The sequence below is a fragment of the Carassius auratus genome, chromosome 10 (genome assembly GCF_003368295.1).
Source record: "Carassius auratus strain Wakin chromosome 10, ASM336829v1, whole genome shotgun sequence".
Classification (NCBI taxonomy): Eukaryota; Metazoa; Chordata; class Actinopteri; order Cypriniformes; family Cyprinidae; genus Carassius; species Carassius auratus.
In genome coordinates, this window is record NC_039252.1 from 11,387,998 (window position 1) to 11,401,655 (window position 13,658).

The 13,658-nt window shown below is 35.9% G+C and overlaps 1 protein-coding gene across 3 annotated transcripts in view; it reads left to right on the forward strand.

Moving 5' to 3' along the window:
• The window catches only part of grik1a (glutamate receptor, ionotropic, kainate 1a), a 51,284-nt gene that overhangs the window by 16,890 nt on the left and 20,736 nt on the right, over positions 1–13,658 (forward strand). For 2 of the 3 annotated variants that reach the window (XM_026273659.1, XM_026273661.1), the window contains exons 3-9: positions 171–428; positions 4,878–5,059; positions 5,320–5,373; positions 6,663–6,836; positions 7,568–7,711; positions 13,241–13,348; positions 13,590–13,634. In XM_026273659.1, the coding sequence (XP_026129444.1) occupies positions 171–428; positions 4,878–5,059; positions 5,320–5,373; positions 6,663–6,836; positions 7,568–7,711; positions 13,241–13,348; positions 13,590–13,634 (965 nt within the window). The remainder of the gene's footprint in view (positions 1–170; positions 429–4,877; positions 5,060–5,319; positions 5,374–6,662; positions 6,837–7,567; positions 7,712–13,240; positions 13,349–13,589; positions 13,635–13,658) is intronic. The other variant, XM_026273660.1, reaches the window with a different exon arrangement.

The window sequence follows — 13,658 nt, forward strand, 5'->3', positions numbered from 1 at the left end:
TTGTACCTCTAATTATACACTTCAATTTCCATGGAAAATGCCATTATGAGCTAATGTAATGAGACTATTGCTTTTATAATGTGCACGCTTTGTTCTGTGCTTTTCTCTTCTCTTTTTTTCATACCACCACTTATTTTTTCATGTCACATGTTTTTCTTTCCCTGTCTTAGTATGTGACCAGCTGGCCCTGGGGGTCGCGGCGGTCTTCGGTCCCTCACACAGCTCCTCGGTCAGTGCCGTCCAATCCATTTGCAATGCCCTAGAGGTGCCGCACATCCAGACGCGCTGGAAACACCCGTCTGTGGACAATAAGGACAATTTTTACATTAACCTCTACCCTGAGTACACCTCCATAAGCAGGGCTATCCTGGACATAGTCATTTTCTACAAATGGAAGTCTGTTACTGTGGTTTACGAGGACAGCACAGGTGAGTGACTGTTATGGTTTAGAAAAGGGGTTTTTGAAGGCAACCTCAATGTGCTTTTTTGAGGATTTGTTGAGAGGCTTTTTAAAGAGGGATTTTTATACCTTTGAGCTTGAAAATGAGACACTATAGGCCACAACATTTATATTGAAATCCTCTTTTCTGCTGGAAAGAGTAACTGATGTGCACATATATTTACATTCTATTATATTCGAAACAAGTGGGAATTCAATCTGATTTCAACAGGAACTCCAGCACTGCTTATGGCATCATATGTTTTGAATGCTGGTTCTCAAACATGGGCTTGCTGTACATGCACTCATGCATTTCATATATTTTTGCTGTCAGCTTGCATTATCTGTTCTGGTGATGTTTGATATAGGACAATTCTGTAACTGGTTTGCTAGTAGCAAATTTATACATGACAAATTTGCACACAGTCAGCCTGTGAATGTTGGTTTTACTTTAATTAGCAGAGCGCTGTCACCCACAGAATTGAAATTCAGTTTCTTTGCTTTAAATCCCTGCTTTGAAATGCACAGTGGTGAAGCGTTTTAGATGTGGCATTGGCAAGTTTAATGTGATTTCAGGTGGCAAGTGTTCATTTGTTTTTTTCTAGGTCAGTCTGGTTTAACTCGCCCTTGACCTTATCAGTTTATTTCCTTTTGACAGCATCATTTCCAATACCATATTTCATTTTCTCTACATTCTGACTTTGTGACCTTTTCTAAACCAAAAGTTTTTGAAAAGGTTTTGAAAACAGTGAAATATTGACTGAATATTGAACATCTTCTCTCACGTTGTTATCACAGCCATTTATTTCACAGGCCTTGGCTCATATTCAAGAAATGTTTTCATTGTGACTGTTAATCAGGTTATTAATTATTATTATTTTTCTCAATTAGATGATAAAATATGTAAACTTCTCACACTCCATCAAAAATCAGAATCAAACAATAGAAATATATAAATCACCTTAACATTAGTTAAGTGTGACTCTGTATGCATTTGAATAAATTGTGCCTGGTCATTATTGTGCATACTTTATCAAATCAAACATCAAAAAGATCAAACATCAAAAAAGTTGTTATCAAATCTATCATCAAATTGTAATAACTTTCTCTGTCTGTGAGATTACTTCTTTTTGATGTAATCAGGGGCACACAGAGGGGGATAATATAATATTAACCAATAAAATATCATTGTATATGATCCACAAAATCATGTCAGCCATTGCATTATGTCCAACTAGACAATCTGTTTTAAATGTTGTAAATGCTGTTTTAGGATTGAAAATCTGAGAAAATGTGGCTTTTGTCACATCCTGATCCAAATCCCCTCTCCCTCAATTAAAAAAAAAGCAGCAAAAAGACAACACAATGTATCAAAATAATCATATTATATGCAAATTCTGCATAATGATGTAGTTCACTAACACACTTCAAGAGATCCCCTGATGGCAACAAACTAATTTGGAGAGCAAATCAAATGCAGACAAACAAATCCAGAGTTTAATAACACATAAAAACAAATAACCTCAAAACAAATGGAAAATTACACTGCAAATACTTATATTTCTACAGCTTAAAATGAGCATGGTGACACTGTAGCCAGTGTCTTTGCAGAAATTGTTAAAATTAGTGTCGGATTGACCAGTTTCAAAATGATTAGTGTGTCTGATTCATAGCCAGTGACTTGGATCGAAATCATTAGGGGAGCTCAGGGAACAGATGCCAGCGCAAATTTACCCTAGTACTTACAAATCACACCGTCTCTGCTGTAGTGTGATTTGTCTGGAATTCCTGTGAGCCATCTGTTTGAAAACACTAACTACACACTACTTTCGGTGTGTTTATGTCTAGAAATCTCATACTTTGATAGCATGATTTATGATCTTGTCATTGCATGGAAGTACATCATTATATGGCCAAGAATAAATCAAATAACTGAAGCCTGTGGCTAAAAGGGGTTTCATACCTCTGTGTTTCTGAGCTTCAAAGCAGTTTTGTTGCTCAAATCTGTGTTTTGGATGTTATTGGGCTTTATTATGATGACATATTTCATTATGCATGTCATTTACATTGAACTCGTGTAGTAGTGCTGCCTTTATAAGAAATGCATGTCCCTAATATTAGTCTGCCACTTCTTTTATTGAATTTCCCTTTGATCTTGCATAGGATATTTTCTACAAAATACGAAATTCTGTAATCCAATTTCGATCCCTTTAAGATTCGGTAGAGATGAATATTTAAGGCTTGTTTAAGTATGTACCAAACAGCCAGGGTGTTAATACAAAGCCATGATGATTTGATTATGAAATGTATAAATTAAATCAGGTAGCTTAGATGGTCTGATCAGATCCTGCAATAGGAAACCATTTTAATTGATGTGCACATTCAATATAATACTGCATGACTTAGAATTCTGGTTTATGACACAATACAATTTAGAAAATATAAAGGGAACAATATAGTATAATAAAAACAAGAAAACAGGAGCAATGAAGAAGCTTTTGATCTCAGCGTTGTGACTCCCAGGGGCTCCTACATGTACTGGAGCCCAATATGTAACTGATGGCCCCATATCAGAGTCTCATTCCGTAAGCATAAGGACCCCGGAGCTTGTTTGATTATTAATGCCCTAAAGCAATTGATGAGTTCAGAAGGAGGTAATTTGAGTCTGAATTGATATCCATTCACAGAGTTATCACATTTTAAAGGGGTCATATGATGCAATTTACATTTTTTCTTTCTCTTTGGAGTGTTACAAGCTCTTGGTGCATAAAGAAGATCTGTAAAGTCTCAAATCCTAAGAGATATTCTTTATAAAAGTTGAGAGTCAACCACACGCCCTTAAAATGGCTTCTTCTAACATTTTATTCTCGCTCATGTAGCTAGCGCCACGTTGTGGAGGAGACACGTTGTTTTGTTGTAAAAGCAAAATTACTTTGTTTGGCCTTCCAAAAGAGGACACAAGTGGAACTGCAGAGTAGAGTAGGCTTGTTGTTTCTCTGATCACAAATCCAGACATGGTTTTGTTTACGCAGCGCAATACGCAAAGCAATGCGTAAAAAGACAGCATAAGTCATTATAATAAGTAATTATGACCCCTCTGGATGCAACAAATGCCTCGTTTGTATTGGGTTTTGTTGGTTTAGTCTCATATAGTGATGTCCGGATCGTGAACAAATATTTCTATTTAACCGTATCTTCTTAGTGAACCGGTCGAACCAGTTCACTAAATCGAACTGAATCATTTGAAATGGTTAAGTTTATAACAGCCAATTATCACTGGCCAATCAGAGCACACTTTGCTTTTTTAGAACGATGAGCTTGGTAAAATTAATGCACAAGCTTTATATATGATGGAATGATCTGCAAGATGGCCTGTTTAGTAGTTTTTACAAATCTGTTGCAATGTTGTTATTGTTAAATAAAGTTAAATAAAGATGAAAAACTTGACCTTGAAGCAGTGGTTGCTGGGCAGATAGCTTCAGAAATTTTAGAAATGTTGTTTTGGCACAAAAACTGAAATAAAATAAAAAAAGGTACACTATAAAATTTTCCAGTTGTATATAAAACAAATTATTCATGTACATGATAATTCTATTTCTATTTCAAAATGTCACATTTGATTTAATGTTTGATTTAATTTACTAGCAATTTCTGAGTGAAAATCGTTTCAAAAAATTTTCAGTGTAAAATAACTAAAACTGAAACAAAAATTAAAGCTAATTAAAAAATATTTAAAAACAAATACAAATATCAAAAGCACATAACTATTACTAAAAAATATGAATTTTTTTATATATTTAATAAAACAATAAAAATGTGAATAAAAACTACAACTGCCGTTTCTATACTGTGCCAATGTCGTTAAATGTGGCTTATAGTTGAGATTGTGTGTTTCTGGAGGTGATTGCATCACGCTGCTTTGTGGACGTTTGTACCCCAGAGACCTGTGGACTTTTGATCCGGCCTAGGCGCAAACCATTAGGCTTTCACCATGTTACATTTTAAAAGGATATTTCTGGATTTCTCTAGCCTTTACTATTATTCTCAATCTGTTTAAATAATAAGAGAGATTTAGAGCAGTATGCAATTATACTTTAGTGAAAGTATCATATTATCTGATAACACTGACTGACTCACAGTCATTTTTATCCCTTTCACAGGTCTGTTCAGCCTTTAGATAACATTTTGACCTGCTACTGTTTAATGCATTACTTTTTGCCACTACAGTCTGAGTGTTTTGATTAAAGAGAAGCCGGGGGAAAAAAACATCTGATTGTTATGTATCAACGGAATAGATGAGTCCCAATTTACGGTCCCTGTAAACATTTGCTGTAACACTGGGGAAATCAAAAGTTTAATTACTGCAGCTTGTGATGAGTTTGTTTCTCTTTCATTGCCCCCCACCTTCGATCATTCTCTTGTGTTCTCTTGTTTCAAGGATTGATGCGTATGCAGGAATTGATCAAAGCTCCATCCAAAAACAACCTGAAGATTCGTATCCGCCAACTAGCATCGGGAGGAGGCGACAGTCGCCCCCTGCTGAAGGAAATGAAGAAAGAAAAAGAGTTCTACATCATCTTCGACTGCTCCTACCAAGTAGCCGCCGAGCTTCTCAAACAGGTGCGCCACTATTTTTGTAGATTCTCACTCTGAACTTTCTTTGAACTCGCAAAGTACGTCACTCAGATTGAAATGGATTGAAAATGAGAGTGAAGTGCTCTTGCATGCTGTGGCACAGCAGGATTTCAGAGCCCCACTTTAAAGCAGAAAGATGTAATACAGTTTGTGCCATGCTGCCTTCATACTGCTGAAACTTTTATTTTAAACTCAGCCTTTCCAATCCTTCCCAAAAAATGTTTTGTTATGTTTCTCCCCCACAGCTGATGTCGATGGGTATGATGACTGAGTACTACCATTTCTTCTTCACTACTTTGGTGAGTGTGAAAAGCGGACTGCTTGCTATTAATAAAAGTGCTTGAATTAATAAGAGGGTAAGTGATTTTCTGCTGTTTTTATAATTGTTGCTTGTCAGACTGTATGTTTCGACCCTATTGATATTTTGTGACATGAAACCTTTATGCACCCTGGGCCACATCAACTGTCTTTCATGTCAGACTGTAGAACTGTTCATCCTAATTTATGTTTGACAGTGTTCACAGGGCTTTAAATGTCATATGCTGACATTCTCATTGACACATGAAATTGTGAAATTGTACCACACAATCCAAAGCTTTTGTTGGAAAAGGTTTTTTTTTTTTAAATAAAGGGAGAAAAAAAGCATTTAATGCATTAGCATTTGTTTCATGTGCCAATTGTAGAACAGTTTTCAAATGAATTTGAAATTCGGTAACAAAGAGAATGCAGTTTTAATTTAAATTCAGGGTGAAGTCAAAGGAAATTAACAAATTCAGAGCAAATTTGCAAAAATTCTAATTTTTAACTACAGAAAAAGAAAGGTTTGTCAAGACAAACTTTGAATTATGCAATGACAACCTTATTAGAAAATTACAAGAGGTTAAAAAAAAGTCTTGGAATATGAACGATTTAAAAGCATAACAGGAACACTGATACACTACTCTTAAAATTTATACTTTTATTCATCAAGGACCCATTAAATTGACCAGAAGTGGCTTTTTTACATGGTTAAAAAATATTTCTATTTAAAATAAATGCAGTGTTCATAAAAGAGTACTGAAAACATCACAGTTTCCACAAAAATATTAAGCAGCACAATTATTTACAGCATTGATAATACAAGAAATGATTCATGAGTGCCAAATCAGCATATTAAAATGATTTCTGAAGGATCATGTAACAGTGAAGACTTTTTGAATGACTACTAAAATTGAGCTTTGCCATCAAAGGGATTAAATGCATTTTAACATGTTATAATCAAATACATGAGAAGACTTTGTTGACCCCAAACATAGTAGTGTAGATTCATTAGAAATGTCACCTATAGCATTTTGTACGATGTGTACAGTATACAAATTTGTATTTTCTAAAATGGATTACCTGAAAAATTTAGTCATTCAGTAAATTCTACGGTCTGTAATTCAAAGTCCAGTTCAACTTCCAGTTTGATGAAAAATTCCAACATATGAACTGAAATGCAGCCAGTTTTTTTCATCTCTTACAAAGTATGGCATGAAGAGTCTATATCTTGTGCAAAGTTTGCACAGCTCTTAAGGCTAAATCTGGACAAACTCTCGTTGCCTTGCAGGATATGTTTGCTTTGGATCTTGAGTCGTATCGCTATAGTGGAGTCAACATGACAGCCTTCCGCCTCCTGAATCTAGATGATCCGTATGTGGCTACCGTGATCCAGAAGTGGTCCATGGAACGCCAGCTGGCACCACCCAAACCTGAGAGTGGACTGATGAGCGGCATTATGACTGTGAGGATCAGTCTGCTCTCATATATTTCTGTTCACATCTTGTTCATTTTTTTTTAAACTGAAGTGACACCCTTTAATTTTCAGAATGGATTCTACGTCACAAAAACAGCAAAATAGAAAAGTGTGTTACAGACAGTATTTGATCCGCTTCTGTAAGATTTTGCATGAACAGGATAATTTGGAGTCACATCTGTTACAGTTGTCGATTGCAAACATTACAGTGTGAACGCACAGTAAAATGAGCCTATCGCACTACTCAAAATCCTCATTTACACACAGACCAAAACTAAAACAGGAGCCTAACTTCTCCCTGTAAACCCTTCCTTCACAGTTAGAATAACTGGGATTAAGACTCACCAATGTTGACTAATCTACCCGTCCTCCAGAAGGCAGTGTAGATACTGCTAGCACACTCAACCTCATTAGACATGCATGAAGGGCTTAAAGCAGGAAGCATCGGGAGATTTATTCAAATCTATTTTTACCATCCAGGTCACATTTTAGCACAGAATAACACCAAGAGAAACATAAGGTGCGTGCAGCAGGGGGCGGGTAGGGGCTCTCTTACTGCGATCAGATGCAAAGGATATTAAACTTAAATACCATTACGTAACATCCAGTATTGTGCAGATGGTAAACAAAAAACACCTTCTGCCAGTATATTAATGCATAATGAAGTTGGATTATATTTAAAGCATATTTCATGTGTAAATTCCTCTCTCCTTCCACAGACCGAGGCTGCACTCATGTATGATGCAGTGTTCATGGTTGCTGTTGCATCTCAGCGGGCCACGCAGATGACAGTGAGCTCCCTGCAGTGCCACAGACACAAGCCCTGGAGGTACGGCCCACGCTTCATGAACTTGTTTAAAGAGGTGAGAATATTGTACTTTATGTAGCATACACATTCGACTGATTTGAATTGTAAACTTCAATTTGATTGTAAGTGAAAAATTGTAGATATCTCCAACTTGGCAAGTTTGGTATTTTCAGTGAATTACATTTATTACAATTCAAAGGAAACTCCACCCAAAAATGAAATAAATAAATAAAACGATGACTGAATTGTGTTTTTTGGTGGACTGTTCTAATTGTAAACTTGAAACGGTAAAACTTTAGCTTAGGGACCAATTCTCACTAGTAACAACCATGTATATTGGCTGCTTATAAGTACTTATAAAGCACACATTAATGCCTTATTTTGCATGACCATATTTTAGATCCCTTAATCATATACCTCATACATACATTTAACAACTACCTTACTATTAATAAACAACCAATTAGGAGTTCATTGATTAAAAAAAAAGTAATAGTTAATGATGAGAACTGGACCTTAGAATAAAGTGTGATGTGTACAATGCTGTTGAAATGTTTGTGGTCAGGAAGATGTTTCCGGAGGACCGGAGTGATGATGCTGAAAATTCAGCTTTGTAATCACAGGAATAAATGATTAATTATTATAAAATTATAAACTTATTCAAATAAAAAAACAGTTATATTAAATCTCACCCACCCCAAACTTTTGGACTATAGTGTATGTATATAAATTTAAGCAGTACATGATTCGTCATATCATTAACAAGATGTACACTAATCGATGAATGAATCAAATTTACTCAAAATATTTGTTACATCATATTTTGACAATCACTTGAGCTCCAGTGTCTTCAATCCTGTTGGTAGTCTCTGCAATACATAAAATAAACCTTTTTTTCAAATCAATTGACACGTCCATATTGTATCTGCAACAGTTGTAGTCACTCGAGTCGAAAAATAGGTTATTTAATACATCTCCTGTATGATGTGAATAATGCTGTACGTGTGAATGATGCTTGACATGCTGTGGAATATTTATCAGACAGCCTTTTTGAACTCTTTTAGACTTTACACAGCTTTTTTTCTGATTTGTGACCCGTAGGTTACATAAATATTTATTTGAAGATGAAAAACATGTTTTTCGGGGCAGAGGTGCCTGAATATGGATACTGGTACCTTTGCCTTTTTATCTTTTTTAAGTCCCAGATCACTGCTGGATGCTCTCACCATCTTTGAAACCGAGAGGTCATAACAGTCCTCCTTCATGTCTGAGTGTGGGGTGTGTCCCCCTCCACTCGAGAACACAAAAAAATCAATGCCTGTGATACCACGAAATGGTTGTCGAGGGAAATGAAAGTTTGTTCTGAATGTCGTCTTCAGTAAGATTTTTAGATATGCTTTCAGTTCCACTTGCATAGCATCTCAGCAGTCGAAGTATTACTGGCTTTATAAATGGAAGAGGATTTATGGTAGATTTTTTTATATATAAATATATATAAAAATGAATAGTGCCACAGTGCATTAGAGAGGGGTGGCCCAGCATGGCTCAGAACTGCAGAGGCTGAATTTATTCCCCTGCTTGAGTCTGCCATATTTGTTTGAACTAGGAACCCTCAGTCCCTGCACCTTAATCACAGAGCACCACAGGACTTGAAGCTGCTGTTAGCTGTTTTTTTATTACCTACGCTACTACCTGACAGATATCACTGAAAAAGGTTTCATGAGGAATCACACTTGTCTCTGTGACAGGCCTAAGCTTCAAAAAGTCACTGATTAACAGCCTTGTAGCTCACAGTAGGGCTATCTTTAAAAGTTATCTTTCAAAATCAGTTCCCCTATGGAGTAAATTAATGGGATTTTTACTTTCAGAAGCCAAATGTTATACTAGCATCATCAAATGAAATCGTAAACATAATGACTGTTTTCAGACAGGTTTCCTGGAGCATTTGAACGATCCTCCATTGATCAAAAAACAAGCTCATGCTCTTAGTTGAGGCAATGTTGCTATTTTGGGGCTGCTCAAATACACAGAGCTATGTTTTGAAAATGCCACAGAGCTACAGTATTTAAACCCTAACCAACAAACCATTAAATGGCTTTAAATCACATGTTAAACTGGGAATGGAGAAAGTATTGAGCATCTGAAAAATGTCGCACTTCATGTTTAAGTGTCTAATTAGGCTTGTTTTGAGTTGAGCAAGTGTGGAGTTAGTTTTCTATACATGCCAACACTAAGATGAACACTAATGAGTCCAGATGCTACATTTTAACGACCCATAAACTCTGTAATACAACCCCATTAAAGCCATAAAAACGCTGTGTTGTAAGAGGCCTCTGTACAGACACTAAGCTCGGAACACTCTTAATGTGCTAAATGTTGTAGGTTACAAAAACACATCCTTCTGTGAACTGCATATGTGCTGCGGCCATTGAAATTCTTCACTTTAACTACAGCAGCAGCAGTGCTGGAGTGTTTTAAATAGATTGTCTGGACAAATAAAATCCCTCTTCATTTTATTTACTCTTTTTTTCTTGCTTGTCCTGTATATTTAAGTCATTTTCACTCACTTAAGTACTGTAATGTGAATTTTGGTGTGACTAATCAACTGTGACAGAAGGCTGAACAGCTTTAAATGTAGTATTTGTTTATGTTGACCGGTTGGGCAGGAGATGCTGATCAGTGTGGTATTGCTTATGGGGTCTGCCTTTTATGAGGAAAAAGCTGCAGAATGTATTACCTAAAATATAATTTCAAATTATGGACCACCTGTACTCTATCAGAAAAATAAAGAAAATGTTTTTACACCCCATTTACGGAGCACTGATTATATTCCACTGCATGTGATTCTGACGAAACGACACTGCACAAAAGACCAACAGCTCTAGTCACACATGTAAGGGAGATTTTCACAGTATTTATTCCTGCTTGCAGCCAAATTGTAGGGTTGAAGTGAAAAAACAAGTATAATTATGTTTATTATGGCACAAAAAATGTTTATGATCCACGCATTAGGGTCACCACCCTCTGCTTCTAAAAAAAAACAAGGGAAATGTGTTTTCATTATCATATTATACAGACATTTTAGGAGCATTTTTTGCTTTTAGAAAGAAGTGAAATGTTGCAATCGCAACAACAATCGCAGCTTAACATTGAAGTTACACTGGTTAAAGCAAGATTATATTTTTATATTTGCATTTGTAATTGTTACTTTATTCATTGTTTTGTTTTGCAATGCTTATAATCCAAGCCTGACTTCATGGCCAAAAGCATTTCCTCTCTCACCCGACAAATCAAAGACATTTAAAGTGACCAGTCATGTGACCATTGTTAACCGCCACTGCAATTCAGTGGATGTGACAGTAAGTCGGCACTAACAGACTTGTATCCTACCCAGCAGGCTTGATCTTTATAGATGGTAGATGTCTCAGAAAAGTATGTTGTATCTAAAAACTGTTAGTTCAGCATAGTGGTTAAAGGTTTGTGTTGGAAACCCAAAGGTTGTAGGTTCAAATCCCACAGGAGATGCCCTATGCACTAGCAATGTTTTGGCCTCGAGCGAGGCACTTGGGTTGCTCCAGGGTACTTTGGACAAGTGTCAGCTTGCAATGACAAATTAGTAACAAGTGAATTCCAAAAACAACGTCTGTATTTTAAATTATATATACATAATTCCTGGCATATGTGAACACATTATTATGCAGTGCACCACTTGTCTCCAGTGGTTTCATTACAGTTCCCTGAAATGGTGGAAATGGTTTACAATACATCGAGGTCATCATCAAGTCTCCAAATATCCTGCGGGATATTGAAGGTGTATTCACCTGAGCGTGAGCTGGTGACGTGTTGAAGGCCAGCCGTTGCCTGTTATTTTGAGATGTGCTCTGAGAAACACTGCAACCTTGAGAACAGAAGTGTTGTTTTTCTGATATCCCGCCCACTTATCAAAGCTAGAGAGGGCTTGAACTGGGCTATTACTCTTCCTTAGTTGCCTAAGCTGATTGAATTCTGGGATTATATGATCTTATTTGGGTACAACAAAGCTAGGGGAAATTATGTTTTTGCTTTTGGGAATAATGTACAGTCAGGTCTGATTTTATGTATATTATACATGCTGAAGTCAATATAAAGCATCCTCAAACACTAGACACATCTTAATATTTTTAAGAATGGCTTTAATATTAATGTCAGACTGTATGTAAACTCCCCATAACAAGTTAGTATGGCCTTTTTATTAAAGTTCCTGCTCTAAGATTTGTTTTTTGATAAGTCACAACAGTCGTTTAAAATCTCTGCGTCATCCACACTTCAATATTGCACTTTAATATTGCAAATAGGAGCTGGTTTGACCCTCATTTCCGCTGAACTGGAAGCAGCTGGTTACATTTATTCACAGAGGAACAACACAGATGTTTGTAATACTGTTACTAAATTTGGACACAAAAACAACACATATATTGACGGAGAGACATTTGTTTAATATATTGTACACCACCATGCACTACTCCGAGATTTTTCTTTTAAAGAAATTAATACTTGTATTAAGCGGGGACACATTCAATTTAAGTAAAGACACTTATATTGTTACAAAAGATTTCTATTTCAAATTTGCATTGATCTTTTGAAGAAACGTTAAAGTTGTAATACTGTTAAATACTATTACTGTTCTTCTATGTACTAAATCAACTCGAGCTTAATAATGACATGATTGTTCTTTAGAGCTGCTTTCCTGCAGAATCTGAACTGTCTTTAGTTGAGTTTCCATAACTGATTCTCTTATATTTGTGTTCATCTCTGTGAAACTGCTCTGACACAATTTGTAATGTATAAAGCTCTTGAAAATAAAGGTGACTTTGACTATCTTTGATCAAATAAATGCAGCGTTTGTGAGTATAAGAGAAAAAACAATAAAAACAAAAACCTCATGGACCCCAAATGTATAATTTGATGTATTATAAATAAAATTGTGACCCTAAAATTAAGAATTAAAAATGGAAAATATTGTTGACTTGACTTGATGTGGCCACATGCATTAAAGAAATAGTTCACCCAAAAATGAATATTTTGTAATCATTCACTCACCCTCATGTCATTCCAAAACGGTCTAAGTTTCTTACTTATGTTGAACACAAAAGAAGATATTTTGACAAATTTGAACAATTGAATTCAATGGAAACCATCAACTGTTTGATAAATAAAAACTCATACAGGTTTGGAATGACATGGGGGTAAGTAAATGATGACAGAATTTTCATTCTTGAGTTAACTATTACTGATGTTACTTTATTATATCTCAAATTGTATAGCAATATTTTAAAGTAATTTATAGTTTTATTTACATTTGGCAAACCTAAAGCACATGGTCCAAGTGTTCATGTTTAAACTCTATTTATCTTCACAATAGTTAATTCTGCTCTACTTTAACTGACCAGCAGAATCTTTAGTTGAAACTGCTGTTTTTTATTTTTTTTTACAGACACACATGCCCCAAGGCTGCATAATATTCCATTACCACTATGATTGAAAGATACAGTAGTAAAACTGATGTTGTGCATCATTCTTATTGTATACTGTTTTTGTGCTTCAGGCCCAGTGGGATGGTTTGACAGGACGGATAGTCCTTAACAAGACTGATGGTCTGCGGAAAGAGTTCAACTTAGACCTCATTAGCCTCAAGGAGGATGGCACAGCGAAGGTGAGTCAGCTTAGCTGGACACTGATGAGAGACGCTCAATGATATGATTTCCACAGCAGCAGGAATGACTGGAAACCTTGAACTGAGGCCTTAATGTATTTCAATATAGATTAAATAAATTCCCTGTAAGTGGACTCTTGAATATGTTTTTCTCAAAGCAGAACTATTAATTATCCAGATCATTTGTTTTGACCTTGTTGCTCCCATGCTGACTACACAACTCTTCAATTCTTCCTAAAAGCGAGCGGCTGATGCTGTATCACGACCTACTAAATTATGGACAAAGGTTTGTTCCAGTCTTGGTTTCAAT